The sequence below is a fragment of the Camelus ferus genome, chromosome 5 (genome assembly GCF_009834535.1).
Source record: "Camelus ferus isolate YT-003-E chromosome 5, BCGSAC_Cfer_1.0, whole genome shotgun sequence".
In the NCBI taxonomy this organism is placed as follows: Eukaryota; Metazoa; Chordata; class Mammalia; order Artiodactyla; family Camelidae; genus Camelus; species Camelus ferus.
The window spans coordinates 71,732,977-71,757,650 of NC_045700.1; the positions used below are offsets into that span (position 1 = coordinate 71,732,977).

Below are 24,674 nucleotides of genomic sequence, written 5' to 3' on the forward strand. Positions count from 1 at the left end.
ATTCAGATTGCTGATGAAAGATTCAAGATAAGGAAAAAATAGCACAACTTTTTCCCCTTATGTCTTTTTTTTTTGCTAATATCTCCTGCCAAGTGGTAGGAACCTTAGTTTGTGCAAAACACATGAAAATTAGAAGATGCCAAGGTTAGGTAGACCATTATTCATCGAGAGACCCTCTCACTTAATAGGCTCAAAGCAGATTCTAATAGAAAGATAAAATGTTTCAAGGAGGAACAATGAATAAGGGATATGGATAAACAATTAGCTTCTAATATTGCACAAACAAGAGTGTAATTCGAGTTTAAGACATACAATCAGCCAAAATCTTAGGTTACCTTACTTGCACAAACTCTCCCTTAAGAAACACTTAAGTAAAGGAGGAGTAAAAGGCTTTGATTTTTTAAAGAAATATCTACTGAAGTAGGATTGTAATAACCCTGTCGTTAGGGTAGAAATGTTATTCGTCTTATTTTTCAATGAATTTAGACTCCAACCATGGTGATTTCTCTTCTTATTTTTAAATTCAATGGCTTTGTATATTTTTCTAACATTTTTAATTTACATCAGTGTTTCTCAACATAGTTTTCCACTCCTCCCATCAAAACAGAAAAGCCTCAGCATATTGTTGCTGTATTTATTTCTCTCCCAAAAAAATTAAATAGAAATGATTGGCGCTATCAACTGAACACTTACAGTTAACTTTCCAGTGACAAATTAATCTACACAGTACCCAAGAGGAAGCAGAATCTATAAGGAAACAGGTTTCTGTTTTGAAGTTCCCTGAGAATATTATAAACAGAAGAGAAAAAAAGTGAACTCAGAAATGATTAACACCCATAGTCAGTGCCAAACACACAAAATCTTTTAAACCAAATTCCTTTTAAAAGTTTGTAGTTGGCCAGCTCATGGGGAACATAAATAAGGACAAAGCAGCAATAATTGATACTTTTAGATCTATAAATAAATACTTTATACATATATATTTTAAAACCCTAAACATTTATGGAGTAAGTTAAACACTGTTGGCTGATATATTGTGTGACTGGCCTGCGTATATGCATCATTGTTTAAAAATACAGGGACAACTCTTTGAACTATAGCCTCATGATGCCTTAAGAATCGTAGATGGAGGTAATTGGTACATCTTGGGATGAGGGACTTCTGTTTAGGTATTTAAATGGGTTACTGAGAGTTGCCTCTGCTTACTTCTCTCTCTGTAAATGAGAAGTAGAGTGTCAGGCACTTTTCCTGACTTTAAATAACTCAGTGTACTTCACACACAAAATTTTACCTCACCTTTGAAAAATAACTTCTAGTTTTAGAATGAGTCCTGTGTTGAGGAACCTGTTTTCATAATTTTTTACATTTGCTTGTGAATCTAGTTGGGATGATGGAAGATGAAAGTCTCGATCTGTAATAAAGTGTGTAACCTGTAATTGAAACATAGAGGACTTCGGCTTTGTCTCTGTGTGAGCTGCTGAAAGGCGCTGTTCTCCTGCAGAAAACTGGGAGCAAACAAGTCCCCTGAGATTCCTCTCACCTGGGCTGCTTCATTCCATGATGATGTTAACTTGGATCTTCTTTAATTTTCTCTCTGAATTACTGTTACTCTGTTTAATTCGGAGTTCAGAAATTGAGGCTCAGAATTCCTTGCAGAGCAGGAAGATGTCATAGTCATTTTACAGAAGGACAGCTGAGCAGAGGCAGTGCCCCTGAAGAGGTGGAACTTGAATTCAGACCCACGGAGAGCCATTCCCGGCCCTATGCTACACGGTATCACTTAGCTTTCTTTCCTGTGGATTTGGCCACATGCATAAGGGTTCTGCATTCTTCACGCCATGGGAACATCGGACTTAGCAATTATGTTTGAGTTTTATGGCTTTAGTCATCAAATGTCCTGTTTCAGCTGCGGTTTCTCTTTAGTACACACTCTAAAAAATTTAAATGTAATGATGACTAATTGCTTTTGGTGTAATAACAACTGTTTATATTTTTGAATCTGAGTTCCGAGTCTTTTTCTTGCTCTATTTGTTACTCTGAAGCTAGGTTTTTTCTTATTTTAACCTTCTTCATATTTTTGCACACAGAAACCTGCATGGTTCCTGGTACTCAGCAGGTTTTCAGTAAAAACATGTTTACTGAGGGAGTTGAACATTAGTTCATGAGAATCTCTTTATTCCTTCAAACTGTAATGTAATCCACAAATTTGAAGTTCTCTCTTCATCTATAAAAATGCCAAATATCCCAGAATACCACCTCAGCTCTCTCCTCATGCATCTTTTTAAGCTAGCCATCAAAAAGAGTTTAATATAATAAATAGAACTTATAAATACATCCTTTAGCAACTTCTGACCCCCTAAAATGAAACCCTTTCTGTGGACGAAAATATATAGAATCTTTTCACCTTTTATTGATTGAAGATGATGGTGCCTGGGACTATTTTTGAGATTAATTTTCATCTAAAGGAAAAAAAAATCCATGCATTTCGTCAGTGCTGCTTTTTCATTTTTCTAATGGGCTCTTCGCTATTGTTTTGTCTGAATGCAGTTTTTTATTTGTGTTATTCCAGACGTGGTCCTACCACAAGCATCTTTAAACCAGACATTAATAGCATAGTTCACAGTCATTACTGCCAGTGCTCAAACACAAATATTGCATTTGTGTTTGCAAAAGCTGCACATCAGATGTTAATTAAGTGCATTTGTTTTTTTTATGCTCAAACAATCTGGCATAAAGAGTTTACATCTATATCAGTTCACCATAAGGTCTCTACAATATCTGAATCACCAGCCGTACAGTATATGATAAATACAGTGTTTCCACACAAGAAAATAACAGAATTGTCAGGAAAACATCAGGCCTGTTATATTTCCCTGTGAAATAATAGCAACTGAATCTCAGTTTCTTTTTCTTTTTGATAAAAAAAAAGTATTTAACTGGGAGTAAACACCAATATTTAGAATGATAAATTTTTCATTAAAGAACACATGGAAAGCAAAATCATACCAAAGATTCTTTTGCCTTGTTTTTAGCTTGCTTCAGGGCGTTGTGACAGTTGCATTGGAATAAAATTGGAATTTCAGCTTTGCAGTGAGGAGATTCATGCTGCCGCCAGAGCAGCCGAGTGCCAATCTGCAGGAGGCAGAAGCCGAGCGAAACCGCAAACTGAGAAACAAACTTTCACATCAGGTTTCTAATTTTAGAGCAAAAAATGGAATTACTTTAATTATATGACATTTAACTAGAAATACGATATGCTGGGATTAATTAGCTCCCTTATTTAAAAAATTCTTACTAAGTTTAAATTAACATTAAAAAAATCAAATTCAGCATTTTAAATAAGGTCAGTGGGACTGCTGGATTTAAACGCAGAATTTGGTTCATTAGAATTGGATCACCATATTGGTGTTGGACTTGGGAAGGATTAAATGGAGGAATTAAAAAAGCATGCATTTGAGCAGAAAGCAGTTTTCCTTCCTTCCTTCATTCCTTCCTCCCTCCCTTCCTTCCTTCCTTCCTTCCTTCCCTCCTTCCCTTCTTCCTTTCCTCCTTCTTTTGCAGAAATGAGTCATGGCCTCCTAACCCCTCAGGGAGGAAACTCCTACCTGATTAGGTCAGAAACGTCTCAAATTCATTGACTGCCTCTGTTTTTTCACTGCTTGAATAAGATATGGTGATAAAAAATAAATAATTGTGTAACTAAGGTTTAATAGAAGAATTAAAATATAATAACAAGGGCATATAGAAAAAATGATCATTCTGTGTTGTTTAAATGATTACCTCTTGTTTACAAGAGAATATAAAAGTTACTTCTAATGTTTAATTTTATTTTTCTAAGAAATAATTAACTTTAAAGTATGCTTTTAAAGGAATCTTTTAAGTAGAGTTTTATTTTAATTAAGTACATCAGTGTTGGGATAAGTGTATTTTATGGAATTCGTGCTCTGGGCTTAACATCTCAACTTATTGTATCTTTAATAATTTATCTTAGTGATGAGTTTATTAGCAAGAATGATCAACTTTGGAAATTCTATGAAAAAGGGACAGTTATTGGGCACATGGTGGTAAAAGGTGCCTTAGAATTTGCTGGATGGAGAACTCAGAAAAAGTCCCATGTCTTTAGGGATGGAATGGCCTATGCCATACTGTGGGGAAGAAGAGCCCTGGGTCCATATGAACAAACTTGCCTTGAAAGAGACTTGCTCCCCCATGCTGATAAATTGCATGTGGTTATCTGAATGTTAACTGACATATCTAAGTTCTGGGACAGCAAAGCACGATAGGCTTGATAGGTATTTTGAACAGTACTTAGTGTAACCCCATATATGTATACTCTTCAGCAAAGTCTGAGTGTGGTCCAGATGTTTGTTTGAATAACGATAAAGATGAGGCCACATCTTGGGTCAGAATAGGGTGTGTATATCAGATACGAGGAAATGGGACTGTTTGTAACATTACCTGTTGAGGGGTGGAGGAGAGAGAAGCCATGCCTGGATGCTCTCCATTAATGAATGACATTAACATTGACAAAAAAAAAAATTTCCAGTTGTACTCTGTGAAATGTTAAAACTGATATAATTCTCAAAGATATTTAGAGCAAGTGATTGGTATATGAGGTTGAGAGAGATATGTATTGACTGTTAGGAAATTTAATTTTTATGAAATCAGCATTAAGGAGAAATCCTGTAATCTGATTCATTCCTGCAGAATTCCCAGTAGGAAGAGGCCCAGCCTCGGGAGTTGAAATGTTTCATTATGTACATGTATGGGAAAAAGATGAAATGTGGTTTCCGTGTGCTGATTTTCTGTAAAACATCTATTAGTATGAGAGTACCCAGACTGGGCAGCAAAGCCCCCAAACCACAGCTGTCTAGGGGGAAGTGAATTCAGCAGGATCTCTCGATGGATACTGACACCATGAGCAATAAGTTTGAAAGTAGCAAGAAAAAGCAATAACAGTAAAATAATGTTGAAATAGTAGCTATGGAATTGTCATGCTGAAGATGAGGTCAGCTTTTTATCCCCCAACAATCCCTAGTCAACTTTGCTTTTAGAAATGTAAAGTTCCCCCAAAATGAAGAAACTGCAAACCCAAGCTTTTTATATTGATGCTAATTTAACCGAGTTGTCCATCTTATAATGTAAACTATAATTAGAGCAGGGCTATGTATGTAACACGAGCTGCATTGTCCCCCAGGCAGGGGAAAGCTGGGCATTTGCCCCTGGGCTCTAGGGTAACAGCGCTCTGGAGCAGCAGTGGCAGTCCCTGGGGATGGAAGAAAGAGGTGCCTCCAACGGGTCATACTAAAAAGGTACGTGTAGTGGCTTGAACCCTGCCAAACCCACATCATCATGAGACACAAGAGTCCCTTTGTCCTTCCCAATTCCAAGGCTATTTGTCACTTTTTAGTGACCTCCTTTCCTAACCAAGACTGTTGCTGAGGTTCATTTGGATCAGATCTTAACCTAGCTCAGTGATGACAGGTCTGTGTTTGGGGAGGAAGGGATGGATACAGAGTGTGATTTACTCCTGTCTCCCAGACCCTGAGGTCTGGCACTGAATTCCAGCCCCTGTGGAGATGGCCTTGGAAATGAATGGAAAGCCAAGGCATTTTGCTGCTATTGATATTTAATTCTCAAGTGTGCCTTTTTCTGTTGAATATTTTGGAAAGTCTTGGTTCTTCTTAACCATTCTAGAAGAAACATACGGTACATTTAAAGTAGATAAAACTATCTGCTCGTAGCTCACATAGCTCTGTTATTTAAAAATATATGTGACCTTTAGAAAATTCTGGAGTTGATAATGAGGAATATTTGTATAATTTTAAAATGAAACCAAGTAAAGGAAACTCCTTGGGTTAAAATTGGCTACAGAATAGAATCTTCAAAATGAGGCTTTTGCTTTGCTTGGTTACAATGCTTTTCTAATGATTTAGGCATCGGCGCCAGCCCATATGTGATGAACTGCAACGTTACCATCGACTCTCAAGACTTGGCTCTGGGACAAGAGATTGCTAGTGCCATTCGGGGCTCAAATGTGAATGGACTGAAGGGTGTCCAAACGATGGCTTTTCCTCATGAAGGGAAAATTGAGATAGCTTGCAACGTAGAGAGTTTTGAAGAACAAGAAGTTAAAGAAAGCTCAGAAGACTCTCGATACATGGCTTACAGTGTCCTTGGGGATCATTTTTATTATACATCTCCTCATTACATAGAAGCTCAGGTTAAAAAGTTGGCAAGTGACCAGGGAATTGGCACTATAGGGAGAGCACTGATTGGATTTACACCCCAAGAGTGCAAGGACTGTGCCGAACATGCTATAAAGGAACATATTGGGGAGTTCTGGAAGATACGGGGAGGTGTTTTCATGTGATCTGGTCTCAGGCTTCATTGAAATTTTAAGGAAAAATATCAGCCCTGACAGAGTTTTCTTCTGGCCAGCAAAAATGAGGGGAAGATACAAGAGCCTTGGTTTGACCTGTGTATTGGAAAACTGAAGCACTCTCTGTTCAAAGACAATGGCAGGTGTTTATAGATTGTCTGTAATCACCTTGTGATATTTCTAGTCATTAAAACCTCATGAGAGCTCCTCTCTATCAAGTTTATGCACTTGCAAGCACTGGAGCCCCCCTGGATCAGCTGGGTAAAATGGCCATGGTTGCTGAATCATCTTTAATTATCATGGACAAAACTAAAAACAGACCCTGGTTTTCCTGAACTTTTTATTCCCATGTCCTGTATTCAATTTTCATTTTTTGAGTAATCATTTTTAATATGTACTTTAAGAAAGGTCAAATACCGAGTGATTAAAAAGTGGGGAGAATTATAAAATAAAATTACTCTTTCAGAGCATGATTGTTCTTTCTTGCCTTCCTGTGTTTAGGATGATCTACTGTTCATCCTGGAGGTAACTCCAAAAGCCAGATTTGTCTAATTTTTTTATGTTTATGTGGGGAGGTAGAATGGTGGCGTGGGGCATGACTTCAAGGAATTATATTTATTCTTTTTGGAATTTAAATGGGAAGTCTGAAGATTTAGGGAATATATTGATCTTGAGCAAAGAGAAGGGTATTGGTGGAAGAATTTTATTTGAAAGAAATCAAAATATGTTGCCTCTTTGTGAACTAAAAGAGGCCCTTGTTGATTCTGGCAATTTTGTATAAATCCTTAATGCTTATATTGCTTTAGTACAAAGCACTTTATAGCCATAACGTACAAAGAAATGAGTTTTTACGTAGATTTTCTTTAGCAAGAAAGATTATGGTCTTGTCTAGTAACAGCACATGACATGAATTTATTTTAACTAAGAATAAAAAAGAAATTAAAGTCGGTCTTTTTATAGGATCCAGTGATCTACCCTAATTTTTTTTTACGTACATTTGACTCTTGAATGTGATCACATAAATTTTAATTCAGAATTATGCTTCTTTCGGTGTTTTATTTATGCTGTCAATATAAATACAACAAAGATGGAAAAATGATGGGCCAGGTATGGTTTTCAGGTGTAAGGAAGTTCAGTTGGCTGTGGTGAAGAGAACAGATGCTCTCTAGTTAGACCCAGTGGGTCTGGAAGAGCTGAGAAGCGGTCATGCCTTGTTTTTCTCTTCCTTTGGCAGAGGCCATGTGACCTCGTAGGACGAGTGCTGGACAGTGGATTCTGGCTTAGGTTCTGGTCTTTGCTGTTACCTTTCATGTAGCCATAGTTCCATTGCCTATAAAATAGGGAAAAGAGTTCCCACCCAGACTGTGTCCTGGGGTATTAAATGGAAGTACTTTGTGAGCTGTAATGTAAAAATGAAACGTATTATTGATGCTCTGTTCAGATCTCTTCTAGAGCTTTGCTTCAATTTGGTCATCAGTATTAAACAGATGAGAGAGAGTAAAAAGCACAGGATGTCACTGACTTATTTGGGGTTGTAGCAGGATGTTGTTACCTGGGTTAACTTCTCCAGATTCGTATCACTGCCTTCTAGACTGCCGGTTTTGAGCAAGGCCTGTTTAAAACCAAACATCTGTTTAATGAGTAGAGAGTTTCAGTTTTTGAAGATGAAAAAATAAATTCTGAAGATGGATGGTGGTGATGGTTGTACAATAATGTGAATAGTTAATGCCACTGAACTACACACTTAAAAATGGTTAAAATGGTAAATTTTACGATATGTATATTTTACTACAATTAATTATTAAAAATTATATATTAACTGTATAAAAGTTAAAAAAAACAAAAAACTAAACATCTGATTAAGACAGTTTCACTAAGCCCACACTTTCTAAATATAACTGTCAAACTTCTAATATCCATTAAAGGGTACAATCATATAAAACCTGTTTTTCCCTTTTCAATCTATTATGATGGACTCTGCACTACATAAGAGATTTAGTTAATGGTTTCTAGAGTGGATGAAATTTGGCCTTTGAGTCAGCTGTCTTTTGAAAACAATAACTTACTATTTTTGTTATAAATAATTTTCAAAACCAGCACAATCATACTTCTTACCTCTTGTTTATATTGATTCCCCTGGTCTTTCTATTGCCTTTTCTCTCTTCCCCTTTTCTCTTGCTCAGCCATGGCTCTTTAGAAAACTGGAAACAGCTGTAAGTTGCTGAAGGTTTGTCCTGTGGACGGATATGGTATCATCAGCCCTTTTTATGCACGAGCTGACACGTGTAGCACGGATGGATCTATAACAATAAGAAGGGTTATCAAATTGGGTTGAGAAAATCTGACCCAACGAACTGACAAATACCCTGACTGATATTAACCTTTTCTCATATTGCTCTCTTAGAAACAGACCAACACTTTGTGTAAATGTTTCAGCAGCGTTTTTTTCCATCGGACCTCAAAGTGGACATTGTATGGAGTGTGGGTTCGTGGCTCGTTTAACCTCCATCTCCTGCCAGATGACTTCGCCCATGACTTGTGCCAGTTATAAATGGGACAAAATCTATGCGGACAAATAGAGTTGACATTTTATTAACTCTTTAGTGATTTTTTTGCTCTATCTGCTTTAAACTTCAACCTTTAGTTTCTTAGAAGAGGGACAAGGAAAGCAAAGAGCTAGACTATGAGGGTGATAGGGTTTTTGTTGTTGCTAATATTGGGCAGGAGGAGGGGGGCTGTCATTTGTTTCCAACCTGACTGTGGGCTTCACTCGACAATAAATTAAAACGCCTTTAACATAAGGGGGAGGAGTGGGCTAAGTAAAATATAACTGTAAAATAAAACAAAATGGGGGATGATAGTTTCATTCCTCAACATAATGAAAAGCCTTGCTCTGTAATTGGTTTGTACTGTCTTGGAAGTGGCGTCCGTGGTCCACAAAGGACCACTCTATGAGAGATCTGCAAGGAATTTATCATTCCCTCTGGCTGAGCCAAAGCAGGCTTGATATACAGTTTTGTTTAGTATAAATATTCTCATGTTACTGTTTACTCTGTGGGGATACAAGGATCTCACTGACAGGGTACGTGCTCCACTGCCTTGCTTTTAAAAGGCGTTTATTTGACTCTGTTGTTTGTACTTGCCCAGAAACTTTAGAGAATGGCCCGGGAACTTGTTTGATAAGCATCCAGACCATGCTCCCGGAGTATGTCACGCTCGGGGGTTAGAAAAGCTTATTATTTTAAGCAGGCTGGCACATGGCTTCGAGGGAGCCCATTTTTCATAGGTAAGAACAATTAGGACACTGAGAGCAATCTCTTAGAATGCTCCTTCAAGGTGCAAGGAAGGGTCCTAGTGAACGCGCCTCTGGTTGAACTCAGCCTGACGTTGGATTACTCTGCCACTTCTTTTGAGCTTTTTGCAGCATTTGAAGGTAAATTGGTTTGTTGTGAATTAAGGTGAGAGCCAGAGACCTTAAACATTGGATGAATTTCTCTTTCTAAATGTGTAGCATGCACACAGTCCAGCTATTGTCTGTCAGCTCCACACTGACCCTTCCCTATGCTTCTTTATGCCACTGGGACTCTGCAAACCACATTTCTTCCTTGCCAGCTGGTTCCCCACTAGGCCCTGCATATCTGGGGAGAGGGGTGGGGAAACTTCAGGGCCGAAGGAGAAGAGGGGCTTCCTCTTTCCTGTTCCTTCCTGTTTCTGGCAGCCCCATGATGGCAGTGGCTCTTGACCTGACAGTGGCTCTTGGTTTCAGGCTCCAGCTTTTTGTTGCTGATGCTTTCAGAACTAGCCTCACTGTGCCCCTCAGAAGCGCCAGCAGCGGCTGAGCCCGCGCTCTGCAAGGCCTCTCCACTGAGCTTGGAGGCTCCGAGAACCCCGCCTCCCCGCTTTGTTCCCCCAGCCCCGGGCAGGCGGTGTGCTCCTAGCAGTTATTTATAACCCTGCGTACCACGTTCTCTCCGTGCTCTTTTGGTTCTCCAGCAACTGTTGACCAAATTTTCGCATTATTTCTTTTGAAATGCTTAGTGTGGTTTCTGTCTTCCTGACTGGGTCCTGTCAGAAATAAACCTATCAACAGACCAAATGGAAGGGAGGGAGAATAAGGCAGAAAATAGCCAGTGTGATATGTAGTTCCTAATGAAAACAGCTTGTTGGCGATTACTCGCCTTTTCTGCTCGTTCACGTTGTGTTCTCTTGATCTCATCGTTTTCTCATTGTCACGTTCTGTGTTCCCTTTGACAGCCGTGCTTTTTTGGCTAATAGGGAGTCTGAGTGTTGAACTGGGGTAAGGATGGGAAACGTCACAGTGAAGTGTAAGACGGAGTTTTCCAGCTGAAGGTCTTTCATGTAGTAGTTTATTCCACCATTAAAAATGTAGACTAATGTAATTTCAAAGTTAAAGTCTTTTCAGTCTTTTAATAGTTGCATTTCTTTCCTTTTGTAGCCGTCTTCCCCTGCCAGGTAGATGATGCTTTTGCACTGGGGGGTAGGCTCCCAGCCAGATGTCTTTTCTAAACTTTCTATGTATCATGCTATTAACTTGTTCTTAGGAAACCCCATCTGCAGCCAGTCACTGTTTCCTAACTTCTAAGGTACCTTCATGAAGACCAGCTGCTTTGGGAAAAGCAATATTATTACTGATGTAGTCTAGCAATGACCAATTGTTATAAAACTAGGCTGTATCTAGCAAGTGTAAAGAATTTTTGGTATTTGGTAAGTATTATTTTCTGTTTACCCTAAAATTGTGTTTCATAGTTCATCTTCCATCATGATATCCACTCCACTACTTCACAAGGATAAGGGAAGATGAAATAGGAAGATACAGGAAAGAAGTCTTCAGCAAAGCCTTTTAGCATCATTAATTGTGATTATCTGTCATTGAATTCCAACTTAGTGTCAAGCACTATTATGTGATTTTCACAAACCTTTAGAGTAGGTGACTGTAAAGAAATAAAATTCCCCAAGTTCTTATTAGCCCACTAGGTCAACCAAGAGCCTCCTCCCACCATATCCCATATTCTGCAGGGTTATACCACTGCTCTAACCCTAAACAGTGCCCTAGGACCCACATCCTCAGGACTTCAGGACTCTTCTAGGCCTGGTTAGTTTTTGCCTCTAGTTTCTTGCAGTCTGGTTAGAAATTATATATCCAGTTGGTTGCACCTCTCCTTCCATGGCAGTTCCCTAGGATGGCCCACCTCAGAATCCTGAAACTTCTAGACCTTAGACCGCTCTCCACTCTCCGATACTTCTGTACTCTTTCCTCATTTAAAACTTCTTCCAGATCTGTCTTTTACACAAGTATAGTATACTGAATTCCTGCCCACTTCTTCCTTCCTGTGCCTGGAAGATCCATCGGCATCTAGTTTCATAGCTTCCTCCCCATGTCTGTCAGGGCCTCCTCTGCAGGACTGATTCTATGCTGCTAAGCACAACCCTGCCTCCCCAAGTGAGGAAGTGGAGGATGAATCCCCACGTTCCCAGGTTTCTCCCAGATGAATTTCCCCAGATTGAGCCACAAAACTTGCTTCAATTAATTGGGAGATTTTTAGAATCACTCCCACTGTCCTGAAAGAGCCAAAATGGCCATACAGCTCAGAATGGTCCCCATCAGCGTTCAAGTCAGGGAGGAAAATTGCCACCAGGTGGTGCCAGAACTGCAGCTAGGACCGGGGTGAATTTGGATCGTGTAAGCAATACCTCAGAACTCCTCCTGGCTGGCTGACCGTAGAGAGGCACTTGGGTTATTTGTTCTGCTGTGAATTCACGTCCCCACATGTCATGCAGTTATGTTGCTTGGGCTGGATACATTGAGGTGCGACAGGGTTTTATTGATCTCTTGTTTGTCTTGCTGGCTAGACTGTGAAGTCTCAGAGGACAAGGCTTCGTTCACAAGCATTTACTGAGCACCTAGTATATTTTAGCAGGGCAGATTCACTGTGATGCTCATGAAACTCAAACTGCAGGTGCTGTCACTTGCATCAAGCCCTCGGGAGGCCTAGAATGGGCCCTGGTAACCCATTCATAGGGCTGTATGATTTTGTAAAACTTGCAAACATAAGATATTTTAGCCACAATTTGTTGAAACTGCTGTCTTTTCCCAATTACGCTTCTTCATTAAACTGCCCCTCATGACAGGTGGTATTGGCGTGGCCAGGGTCGGCCTTGTGGGCTGGCGGCCTGCGCATAGCACAAGGTCCTGTGCTCGTTCCGTTCTCTGCTGTGACTGCACTTCTGAATAATATTTTATTTGCACTGGGCCCCACAAATTATGTAGCTGGTCCTGGGAGTGGCCAAGGGCATTTCTGGACCCAGTTAAAGGGGAAGTTGAGTTGGGGATAATTAGGATTTAGTGCAATATATTTATGTGGTTCATAGTCACTTCCATGCGTAGTGAAGTTACTGCCAACTCTGCCAGTGGGGGAATGGTTTCCAGGAAGAGTCCTCTCCCCCTGTAATGGCTCACTCAGTGTTGTGACACACAGAGCAGGGCCAGAGGGTTGTCACAAATGAATGTGTCCTCTGGTGCCCAGCACCAGAAATGCGTAAGTTGTGGAGGAAAAAAACAAGAAGCTGAGGCTCAGAGAGGTTGGACAGCTGGTAAGTTGCAAGACCAGGTTTCCATTTAGGTCTGTCCTTTCTAAAGCTCATGCTTTTTACCTGTTGCTCTCTAGTTTCTGGAGCGATGAGTCATTTCCCAGGAAAGGTCTTCTAAGACCTCCAGGTTAGGTTATGGGCTCCATAATGCCTGTCCTTTCTTTCAAAGCTCACTTCACAGTGGTTTAATTGCTAAAGTAAATGTCATCATTATGCTCCACCCTCCATGGAGGAAGCTGTTTTATTCACAGCATAGGGGCTCGGCATGTAGAGTCAGTGAATTAGATCCTTTAGGTCTCATTTTCAGAGGTACCTTCAGAGGCTTCTTGCTTCAAACTCTCTCTCAATTTTCCTTCTGTCCCCACCCCGGGTGGAGGAGGGGTCTGGGAACCACAAAACGTTAGGCTCAGAGTTAACACTGGGGAGTATTAGGGTGGTGGAGCTGGTAATGGAGAGATGTTATCACTTATTCATTCTCACCTTCATATGGCTGCCTGGGATCCATTCTAGGTACCAGGCACCCATTTCCAAGGGGGTGGGGGTACTGGCCACATGCCATAAATGTATCTGTTTCATGGTTTTATATTTTCGTAAACTGAGGCATCTTAAAATGGGGGAACACCTGTATCCAATTTTCCCTGGAATGTACAACTGAGTTCTCTTGTACTCCTCATTTCAGATGAGGTTTTCTGGATGACACCATCTGGGAAATGTCACTTTGATTAAAGTAAATATGCGGCACAGTTAACACTGGGAGCCTATGTGAATTTCCCTAAGTAGCCACATCTTACAGAAGCAGAAGGCAGCCGGCCCTTTGGGTTGGGAGAACTTAAGAGTGTTGCATTCCACGCTTTGGTGTCAGCCGAATGGCAGTGTGTGGCCGACTGAGCTCTGAAGGGTTTTGTGTATTTTTCTTTTCTTACCATTGGGCTTTTTTTTTCCTTTTTCAGTTTATTTTGACACTAAGAAAAAAATATATAAAAATAAAAAACTGAGCTTTGTGATTGCCAAGTTTTTCTTCCAAACTAAGAAAAGAAACCAGTTGTTGAAAAATATGATGAATGGCATCCTTTGTTTTATTTTCAGTGCAGCACATGAGGGCACTGCTGTTGGAATGAGGCCAAATTCCCCAGGCAGAGGGGAACATTAGGCTCAAAGGAGACCTAGTGATTTTGTGCGGAGGGGGTCAGGTTGCTGTGATAGGATTTCCTCTCAGCTCTCGCTGAAAGCAAAGCAGTATCTTTGCTTTCTCACATGCTCAGCCCTCCTATCTTTCAGTCATTCTTTGTGTTTTCAGCACTTGCTACTGACGAGCATGTTGTCTGTTTTTAAGGAAACGCCATTGGTACAATGTGAGTCTTTCAGCCTTTAAGTTGTGGTTTTCACAACTTCCACAGCTACTGACTTATTTGACTGTGGGATCCTGTATGGTTGAGGGCAATAGTCAGTTGTTAATGTGTAAGCAAACCCTGTGATCATTAGCATTACTCCTCCTTCATTGTTGTCTTGTCACCAAGTGGTTTGGGAGAGCCAGGGGACAGAGTCTGAGTTCTTTGCAAGTCAGCCTCAGAGCAGTCCCCTTTGGTTCTCTCTCTGCCACCCTCCCACATGCTGGAATTAAGGGGGAGGGCTGGGTAGAGAGGATCACGCTTTATCCTCAAGGAAGCAAGGGATATGTCTCAGATGCCTTCAGAGCATCCACATGTTTCCTAAGAAATCAAATCTAAAATTACTCTGTGGGTTTGGGTAAACCCTAACTCAGCAGAACCTGTAGCATTTCCCCACTTGAGACGCCCCCTCTGAGAACTGCACGCCCCCAGGCTGGCATAAATTAACTCGTCTGTTACAAATTTCGTTTGCAAGGGTGTCTTCCTCGCTAGAATGTGAGCTCTTTGGGGACACAGACTGTTTTATCCACCTTGATAATACCAGTGCCTGGCGTGAGAAAATCTTTGTTGAATAAATTAATGTACAAATAACTGATTTCAGAGCACTGGTGGAGGATCAGAACCAGTCAACTCTTTAGGCATACGTGGTTTAATCACTCATCAGTAGACTTGAGGTTTTATTGCATGAAGTTGAGTTACATTAAGGAGGTACTTTTAAGGGAAGAGACCAGTTGGAAATTCTGGGGAATAGAAAGCTTGGCTCAGCTTATGTGTTCTGGGGAAACAGGGCAGAGACACCAAAATTCTTCATGAAGACAGGCAATAAAGTGACTCCAGCATGCAGACACCTGACTCTTAACTTCCCACGGAAGCGTCAGCAGAGGGCAGAGCAGTAGTTTGAGTGCCTCACACCTCTTCCTGTTGCCATTGCTCTTAAATTCAGACTGTCTACCAAATGCCCCATGATCTACTTGTACACTCTTTAAGCAAAAATGATGCCAGGTTCTGTTCTGTGGCTACCAGATTGGAGCTTTTCCCCTCCCGGCTTCATTCAGTTAATTGAGCTGTGCTGGAAGGTTCAGTAATTTATTCTATGGAGTCTTTCTGTGCAAACACTGCAGGCTGAGGGAAGGAGACTCAGCTGAATCTCTCAAACACTTGAAATGCAGAATTCATGTTTTGGAAAACACCAGTGAGTCAGTGTCCTTAAATGTCATCAATAAAAGACAGTCTCCATCATCAGCTTTTCATTAACTGAGCTCAGAGTTGCCTCTTTTTATTGCTTTTTACATGTTTACAGTGTCTCATTCTTTCCTTGATTCTGGATTTTCACACCATATGGCCACATCTTTAAGTCATTTTTCAGCTGCTCTATTAAATAGTAAAATGAGATTCAGAACAGATTTCTTTGATTTTAAAATAGCATTTTGGGTGTGTGACTTTTTTTGTGTAAATAAAAAAAGAATTAAAGCGCTCAAAAGCATGAAATTTCAGGTATTCCTACCCAGACAGTGGAAGATGGAGCTTTTTACTGACTAAGAGTAAATATATGTTTATCTCGTGGAATTTCACCTGCAGTATAAATTGATTCATTCATCCCACATATTGAAATCATTTCTACTTCAATAAGACTTAGCTTCTACTATTGCTAATGAACATAGATTGAAAATGAAATTGAAAGTATATCTTTTATAACTATTCAATACCACATTTCTCATTAGAAATGATTGCTATAGCTTATGAGCAAACATACTACTTATCAATAATGCTCTATTGCTACAATTGTGGTTGTGATTTTAATATTTAATAAAATAAAATGTAAGATTTGTTAATGTTTTACTTTTTTTCTGGAAAATATAATGTCAGTTTCTTGAGAAGATGCAAAGGAGAGAGTGTTACTGTTCACTTTTAGATCCCCAGTGTAGAGTTGATCCAAGAGAACTTAAGGCATTGAGCCCTACAATTTAATACAGTTTACTTTTGAAAGAATTAGACATGTAAAGGCTATTAAATATTTACAGCTTGTTTTCTGAGCCAGAAGGGGCATTTTGGAGTAGGCTGATTCGTTTTGTTTTGTTTTTTAAAGAATAGCACTTAAAAAAAAGAAAATTGCTGCATAAACAAATTTTATAATACGAGTAAATTTGCCATTGATCCGGACTTTAGCAGCAGGGCTGTGTCAATCACAATTAATCAGCTTGTGAGTATGTGAGCTGAAATCTTCAACCATCCATTAAAATCTGGATATTGACTTAAAAAATGACTGATCTAGAGTTGATTGTTTAAAGTTAAAACCAGGCACACTCAACATCCAGAAGGTCAATAGTGTCTTAATTGTAATCCAATGGAGTCAATTTTAAGTCATATACAATTTAAGTGGTATACAGAATACACATTTAAGTAGTATACAGTTCACATATTTGATGATGATACTGTTTGCTAAAGAATGATGCTTCAGTTGAGGATAAGTCTATTGATTACTTTTGATATTTTAAAATTTCATTATTTAATATGATACATAGGAAGGTAGCAATTTGGAGTAGCCATTCTAAATAATTCCCATAAAATTCTGCTTTTTTGAGTTACTTAGTATATTCATTGTTTTTATCGCCACCATGAGCAACTTAAACAAAATTTTTAAATGACGGTAATGAAAAAGTAAAAAATTGTTTTTAGACCTGTTTAAAATGTTACTGTCACTTCCATGAGTTCTGCTGTATCTTTTTCATAACATAAATCTCTGGAAGATATAGAAGATACCTCCCAACGTGTCATGTACCATTTGTAGAACATAAAGATTGTCTTTAATAACTAAAATTCAGAGGGCTGCATATTTTCCACACAGCAAAAATCACCACGTCTCAGCATTTACTAAGCACCTAAAAGTTATTAGTGGTAGAAAATTATATAGACACAGTGCTAAAAGCTTGAAATGAAGAGATGGCACTTACTCAAACAAGTAAAAGAAGGATGAATGATGATGTGCTGTAGAGAGATCAGAGGGACAAGCATTCCCCACACTCCACATTGTCATTTTCAGCCTGAAGGTGAACACAAAGATCCCCTCCTTGAAGGGGATTTGGAAGAGGTGCCAGTGTTCTGGTATCTCCAGGTCATTTCCTGGCAGGAGACAGCTTATTTTTCTTAGAAAAGTGTTTATTCGATAACTATTTATAAAGGACCTACTGTATATCAGGCAGTGTTCTAGGAGATAGAGTTGTGAATGAGACAAGGTCCCTGCCCTCAGGGCAAATAATGCTTTCTAATGAGAGTCTGCAAATAAACACATAAATAGAAAAACTGTCAGCTGATGCTAAGTACCGCACAGAAATAAAAAGCAGAATAAGGAGGATGTGGGGATCTAGGGCATGTTTGCATTTTTGTAAGGGGGTCAGAGAAGGTCTCATTGATAAGATGCCCTCTGAGCAGAGACAGGCAGAAAGAACAGAGTGGACTGGTAAGGAAGAAAGGCAAGGCAGTAGGACAGCTGTACTAAACCAGGCAAAACCCTCCTCTCTAGTTACCTTGTATTCAGCCATCATGTGTGACATGGTATCACAGGTGGGGAGGAGATAACTTACAAGAGTAAAGAGGTCAAAGAGTCCCTAATTGTCTAGTAAATACCATCCTAGAAAAATAATTTTGTCATCTACTATTTATTGAATGCCTTGTACGGCAGGCATTGGGTTGGACATTTTGCAACGGTACAAGTCAAAATTTTTATGATATCCTTTTCTCTGGTAAGAAAACTGATGCTTAACTGAGGTTAAGTGGCTCGCTCAGGCTCACGTAGCTTTGAATGGTGGAACCAGCACGTGACCTTGGGTCAGTCAGACTCCCAAGTTGCTGCCTGTATGTAGTGCCGTTGCCTCCCCAAGAAGGTAAAATGCCTGGGAACATGGCCACATGAATGGATTATTGAAATAGCTCCAAAATGTGACAAATATTAAAGTTCTTAACTGAGCAAAAAAGGCTGAATTGTCTCCTGAGAAAAGTCAATAGCAAATGGCGACCAACTTCCGTTCAGCTTCATTAAAGGCCCGAGATTGTCCACCACAGAGAAATGGAACTGTGGCTATTATCTTGTAAATTGGGACTCTTTGGGACTCTGATCCACATAATGCATGATTTCTTTCTCCTCTCAAGTGGGAAATACTTGCTTTGGCCATAAAGCTTTTTAATTTTTAAATTAGGTATTAGGTATGCTGGTCCTTCCATGCAGATATACCCAGCTCACTCTTACGAGTAAAAACCACCCGGTTCCTTTAAGCAGACTTGGAAATACATTAAAAATTTGCCAGCTCCCACCTTTTCTACCAGTCTGTCCTCAAATAGATGATATTATTAATAAGATCAATATCCACTACTATTCATCTGGATATATATATATATTTTTAGGGCATCTGTATTTTCAATGATGAAATTTAGGGATTCCTATCCATCTAAGACACATCAGCCAGGGTACTAATTCATCTGAACATCAGTGTATGGAAAGGTGATCTTAACGGTAATTAGAGATACACATACTGCTCTTTATGTCGCTCCTTTCTGTAAGGTTTTGGTCCTACACTTTAAAATTACCTTGCAGAGAAAAAAAAAATGATAGCGAAGTGTACATATAATGAGTATCTGTTAAAATAATAGCTCTGGAAAAAACTGAAGTTTAATGCAACACAGGAATTTTCTCTACTTCTTTTGCAGATTTACATTACAGCTGGTTTTAGGTCTTGGCCCAAGTGGCTGTGAGTTCTTGATGTCAATGCCATATGTTTGGGGGAAATATCACTCCAATAGCCATGTAGACCCTCTCTTCATTCATGTGTGCTATGCATTTATTCATTTTAATACTGGATTCTGTGTTTTTCAAGTGAAAAGGTATAGATCAAAAATTGTCTTAGAGTTTTAACTATCTTTGTAATCAAATCGTGGTTAGCTTTGTAGAATGGATAAGATTTTGTAGTAAAGATTCACCAGGGCAAAATGTCCCCATTTTGTATACATGTATAAATGCATTCCACCAAACTTCAAAATACTTTTATCCCCTCTGTGTTGTCTAGTTTGTTTTTGGTAATTTTATTATTTTTAAAATTAATGATTAAAATTCATATATGTTTTATGTTTCTGTCAATAGCTTCTCAAGTAAATATCCCCCTCTCCAATCTATTCCCAGGCAATTTGAAGAAACCCTCAGAGGGTTTCTATGCAAGACCAGTCAAGAATTATGCCTTGGGTTATTTGTCCTTTATTCCTGTCTCACCTAATTTATTATTATTTTTCAACCTCGTTATGTTTCTAAGGGAATTTTGGGCAGAGAGATACTTGCAGGCAGTTGGAGATGCTGATTTCATATGTACAAGTATGGCAGTTAGGAATAAGGGCTGTCTCTAGTAGGAGGAAGGAGCTCTAGTTGTCTTATAGGGAGATGAAGGAAAGCTCATTTCATCGCTTTCCCAGGGTCTACTCTGGCCATTGTGTGGCCAGAAGCATTTTGAAGTCATTGTGTTTGTGTGTGTGCTTCTGAATCCATCCATTAAATACAAATCAAAAATTTATAAATTTATAACATATTTGAGAATACAATGAGAATCTGGAGAGAGAAAAAAAGATGTGTTCCTTAATCTAATCAGAATTGATTAAATTTCATGTGCTTGGTACCAGGATATTTGAAAATTTAAAGAATAGTCCTCGTAGTTTCTGTCTAGGGTCTAGCTCTGGATACGAAGTATGCCCATATGGAGTGATTAGAGAGCAATTTGAAGCAGCGTAAGGACACAAGAGGGAGATAAATGTCTACACGGGGTCTGTAGAGATAAGAAATCATCAGACAGAGACACGGTCAGTTTTTCAGAAAACACAAATTACTGAAAAGGGTGAGACTATTAAAGAATGAGATAACATGATCAAGACCAAAATGGGAAATAAGCCATACCTAAATGACCAAATGTGTGCAGTCAACACTGAAGGTCTAGGAAGTCCCTGGCCTCAGTTTTTGCCCTCAAGGAGCTCATAGCCAAGTAGGGAGAAGAATATGTAAGCCACCTGTTAAAGCACCAGTAAGTGAATGTAGACAATAAGAGTAAAAAATCTTGAGCTGCTAGAGGGAGTCTGGGCAGGCTTCTCGAAGGAGGAGGTAAATAAAATTTGAAGAATAAGGCAGGGACTTTCAACAAAAGGAATACCAGATTTAGTTGGATAGAAGTCTGATCTCTGGTGAGAAACAATATTCCATGTACTTTAAAATCTAGTATCAATTACCTCAAAATTTAACAAAAGACCAACTACTTTGTGAGACCTTGTTGCACAGTTGCTTTGGGACTTCATATTTCTGAAAAATTCTTCAAGTATAATAGAGAAATTATAATTTTCCCCAAATTCCATCTTCCATTGTGTTTAGGTTTTTTCTTTATAACAAAATTTACAGTAAACTATTTTTTTTACACACAAAATTGTAAGGAGAAAAAAGACAAAATTTAGTAGAAAACACTCCACATTATTTATATATATTATTATCTTCTAAAGGGAATAATGTAGTTCATTCTTTTAGTACCACCAGGCAAATTAACTCACATAAGTGATGTGATTTTTAAAACCTGGTAGCTTATACAAATAATAGCATATTGTATATACAAATAAGTACCTATGCATACCTGTATGTATATATATGTTTGAAAAGGACACCTTATGTTTGCATGTAGCCACTCTCATCACCTTGTACTGCAGCATCAAAATTTTTTCTTTATACTATTAGTCCTTTGGAAAATACAGTCATCAAAGTAAACAAAAATAGATGGCCCTGACTGTATAATATTATATGGATTTAACATAAATTTCACATTATGTACAATGACACTATTAAATGTGTTAATACAACACATAAAATGACCAATTCTCTTTAAATTTTAATGTTTAGCATATTTGTTTTGATTGTACATGTGGGAGCTGTGAGAACAGCTCTGCAAAAATACTTTGCAAGTTACCATAGCGACTAAATTGTAGTGCTTTATGGTGTTGTCCTTCCCCTGGGTCTTAATTCGGTTGCATGTTTTTTCAATCACAATCTAATAGGTGACGTTTAGATTTTCCTATTCAAAAAAAATTTGTATACACACATATAGATTTATAACTTTACATAAATGTATAATTTGATCATGTTACACACTCTTAAAACCCCCCTTTTTCTCTTTCTCTTCTTGCTGGTCCCATATCCCACTTCTCTTCTTCCTTCCCCATCCCAGTAAGCTACATTAACAAATGGTAAGTATCCTTTCATTTTTCCCTCTGTCTTCATACAATTATACACAGACCTACATATGCACTTAGAAAAATAAAGCAGGTTTTCATGGAAATCCTTCCAAATTAATTGATATACAGTAATTCCTATTTATTCCTTTTAATGACTACTTACTTTATTACTTTAATGGCTACCTATTGTGAATGGGCCATAATTTATTTTTTATCCTATAAATACTCTTTTTTTTAAAATTGAAGTATAGTTGATTTACAATGTTGTGTTAGTTTCTGGTGTACAGCATAGTGATTCAATTATACATACATATGTATGTTCTTTTTCATATCCTTTTTCATTATAGGTTATTACAAGTTATCAAATGTAGTTCCCTGAGCTATACAGTAGGACCTTTTTGTTTATCTACTCTCTTTATAGTAGTTTGTATCTGCTAATCCCAAACTCCTAATTTAGCTGTACCCTCCTTTCTCCTTTGGTAACAGTAAGTTTGTTTTCTATGTCTGTGAGAGTCTTTCTGTTTTAGAAATAAATTCATTTGGATCACTTTTTTAGATTCCCCATATAAGTGATATCATATGATATTAGTGCACTTAGTATGATAATTTCTAGGTCCATTCATGTTGCTGCAAATGACATTATTTTACTCTTTGTTATGGCCAAATAGTATTCCACTGTATGAATATACCACATCTTCTTTATCCAGTCATCTGTTGATGGACATTTAGGTTGCTTCCATGTCTTGGCTATTGTAAATAGTGCTGCTGTGAACATTGAGGTGCATGTATCTTGTTGAATTCAAGTTTTCTCCTGATACATGTCCAGGAGTGGGATTGCTGGATCATATGGTAAGTCTATTTTTAGTTTTTTAAGGACTCTCCATGCTGTTTTCCATAGTGGCTACACCAATTTACATGCCCACCAGCAGCGTAGGAGGGTACCCTTTTCACCACACCCTCTCCAACATTTATTGTGAACTTTTTGATGGTGGCCACTCTGACTGATGTGAGGTGATAACTCATTGTAGTTTTGATTTGCAGTTCTCTGATAATTAGTGATACTGAGCATCTTTTCATGTACATATTGGGCCATAATTTATCTAACCATTTCATTTCTACTTTTTCTACTATGAATAACAACAATAAACATCATTATACATTTGTCCTCACTTACTGGTGGTGTTTTTATTTATATGGGATAGATTCCAAGAAATTGGGGTTACAGGGTCAAGGAATATATTAAGGATTTTAAATTTTCTAAATTTATAGAAGTTACCATGTTACTTTCCAAAAGGACTGTAATACATTACATTTATACCTTGCACTATTTGTGAGTATCTTTTTCCTGTGTCCCTATCAGCAGCGTGCTATAATTCTCTTTAGTTTTTGCTGCTCTGATATGTGTAAAGTAAAATTTTATTGTTACTTTAATTTGCATTTTCCTATTAGTGAATTTATTGGTTGACAATTTGACAATAAGTGAAAAGAATATATTTATTGAAACATTGTATCTCTTTAAGAACTGCCTATTCATATCTGCACCCATTTATTAGATTCTACTTTTTTAAAAAAATCAGATTGTGAGATATCTTTGTATATTAGAAATATACCCCTTTGTATACCATCTCAATGCAAATATGTTTTTTCTATAGCTATTGTTTCTCTCTTGCCTTTCAGGTTTTTTATGTTATACATAAGTTTTAATTTTTTTTTTTACATAGTCCCTCAAAAATATTTTAAGATAAGATTATCAAATTCCTTTCTCACCTCCCCAAAACAAAATCCTGTTGAAATTCTGATTGAAGTAACATTACATTTATATAATGGACATTTTTATTAAATTAAGTCTTCTCAACCAAGAACCTGGTATGTCCTTCCACCAGCCAGATTTTATTTGACATCTTCCAATAGTGTTATGGTCCTCTTCATACAGGTCCTGTATCTTTCTTAGAAAATTTATCCTACATATTTTATTGCTGTTAGTGTAAATATATTTATCATTTCTAGAAAAGATGTTGATATTTAGATATCTTGCCAATTTTTTTCATTCTAAAGTTTTTTTTTTTAACTTTGCAATCTTCATAGGCTTCTTGGTCATGATTCATATTACTAACAAAAAATACATAATTTTATATATTCTTTTCTAACTTTTATGTCAGATGTTTTATTTTCTTCAAAAACCCCAAGACAGTATTAAATAATAATTAAAGTATTAAATAATAATGTATTAAATAATAATGAAGATGCTAAGTTCCTAAGTTTAATTAAGGTGCTTATAATGTTTGCCCGTTTAGGATTAATATATACTCGTGAGTTTTAATAGTTACTCTGTTGCAGGTTGTTTTCTTCTGTTGCTGTTATTCTTGGTGTTTGTATAATTGGAGATGACTGCTGAATCATATCAAATAACATTTTGGCATTTATTAATATTTTTAATTTTTCTTTTTAAATATGTGGATATAAGGAATTATGTGATAGATTTCTTGCCACTAAACCACTTTGCATTCCTTGAATAAACTGCCCTTAGTTGTATGAACTACTCCATTGGCACATTGATTCTATTTTTGCTAATACTATGTTTAGAATTTTACCTATATTCATAGTGAAATAGATCTATAGTTTCTTTTCTGTGTTATCATCTTTAATAATTTTTGATAATAAAGTTATGCTCTTTTGTGAAGTAAATTTGAGAGCTTTTTATCCTTTGCTTTAGCCTGGAGTAATTTAAATATTTTTGCAACTTTAATTGTTTAAAGATTGGATAAAAGTATATTGCCCTGTTGACTTTTTTCAAAATGATAGCTCTCTCTGTGGTAATTACCATATTTCAGTTTTTAGTTCTTTGGTCGATTTTGGTGATTTATATTCAGTTAGGAAATCATTTCCTCTAGATTTTCAAATTTATTTTTTATGAAGCTACATATAGTATTCTCATAATTTTTAATCTCTTTTCTATCTGTAGTTAAAGTGCATCCTGTTTCACTTTTCTTGTATCTCTCCTTTATGTGTAATCAGGCTTTTGAGTCTTTTTCTTTTAATAACTTTATAGGTCT

The 24,674-nt window shown here is 37.7% G+C and overlaps 1 protein-coding gene across 9 annotated transcripts in view; it reads left to right on the forward strand.

Moving 5' to 3' along the window:
- The window catches only part of FTCDNL1 (formiminotransferase cyclodeaminase N-terminal like), a 137,961-nt gene that overhangs the window by 26,594 nt on the left and 86,693 nt on the right, over window positions 1-24,674 (forward strand). The window contains exons 6-7 of one of the 9 annotated variants that reach the window (XR_004320069.1): window positions 5,198-5,312; window positions 5,937-6,072. The exons of 3 other annotated variants lie outside the window; for them this stretch is intronic. Coding sequence is in view for 4 of the 6 variants with exons in the window: in XM_032480106.1 (XP_032335997.1) it covers window positions 5,937-6,373 (437 nt within the window). In the remaining 2 variants the exon portion in view is untranslated. Of the gene's footprint in view, window positions 1-1,382; window positions 7,330-21,614; window positions 21,653-24,674 lie in introns of those variants that run through there. 5 more of the 9 variants (XR_004320070.1, XM_032480110.1, XM_032480106.1 and 2 more) reach the window with 5 other exon arrangements.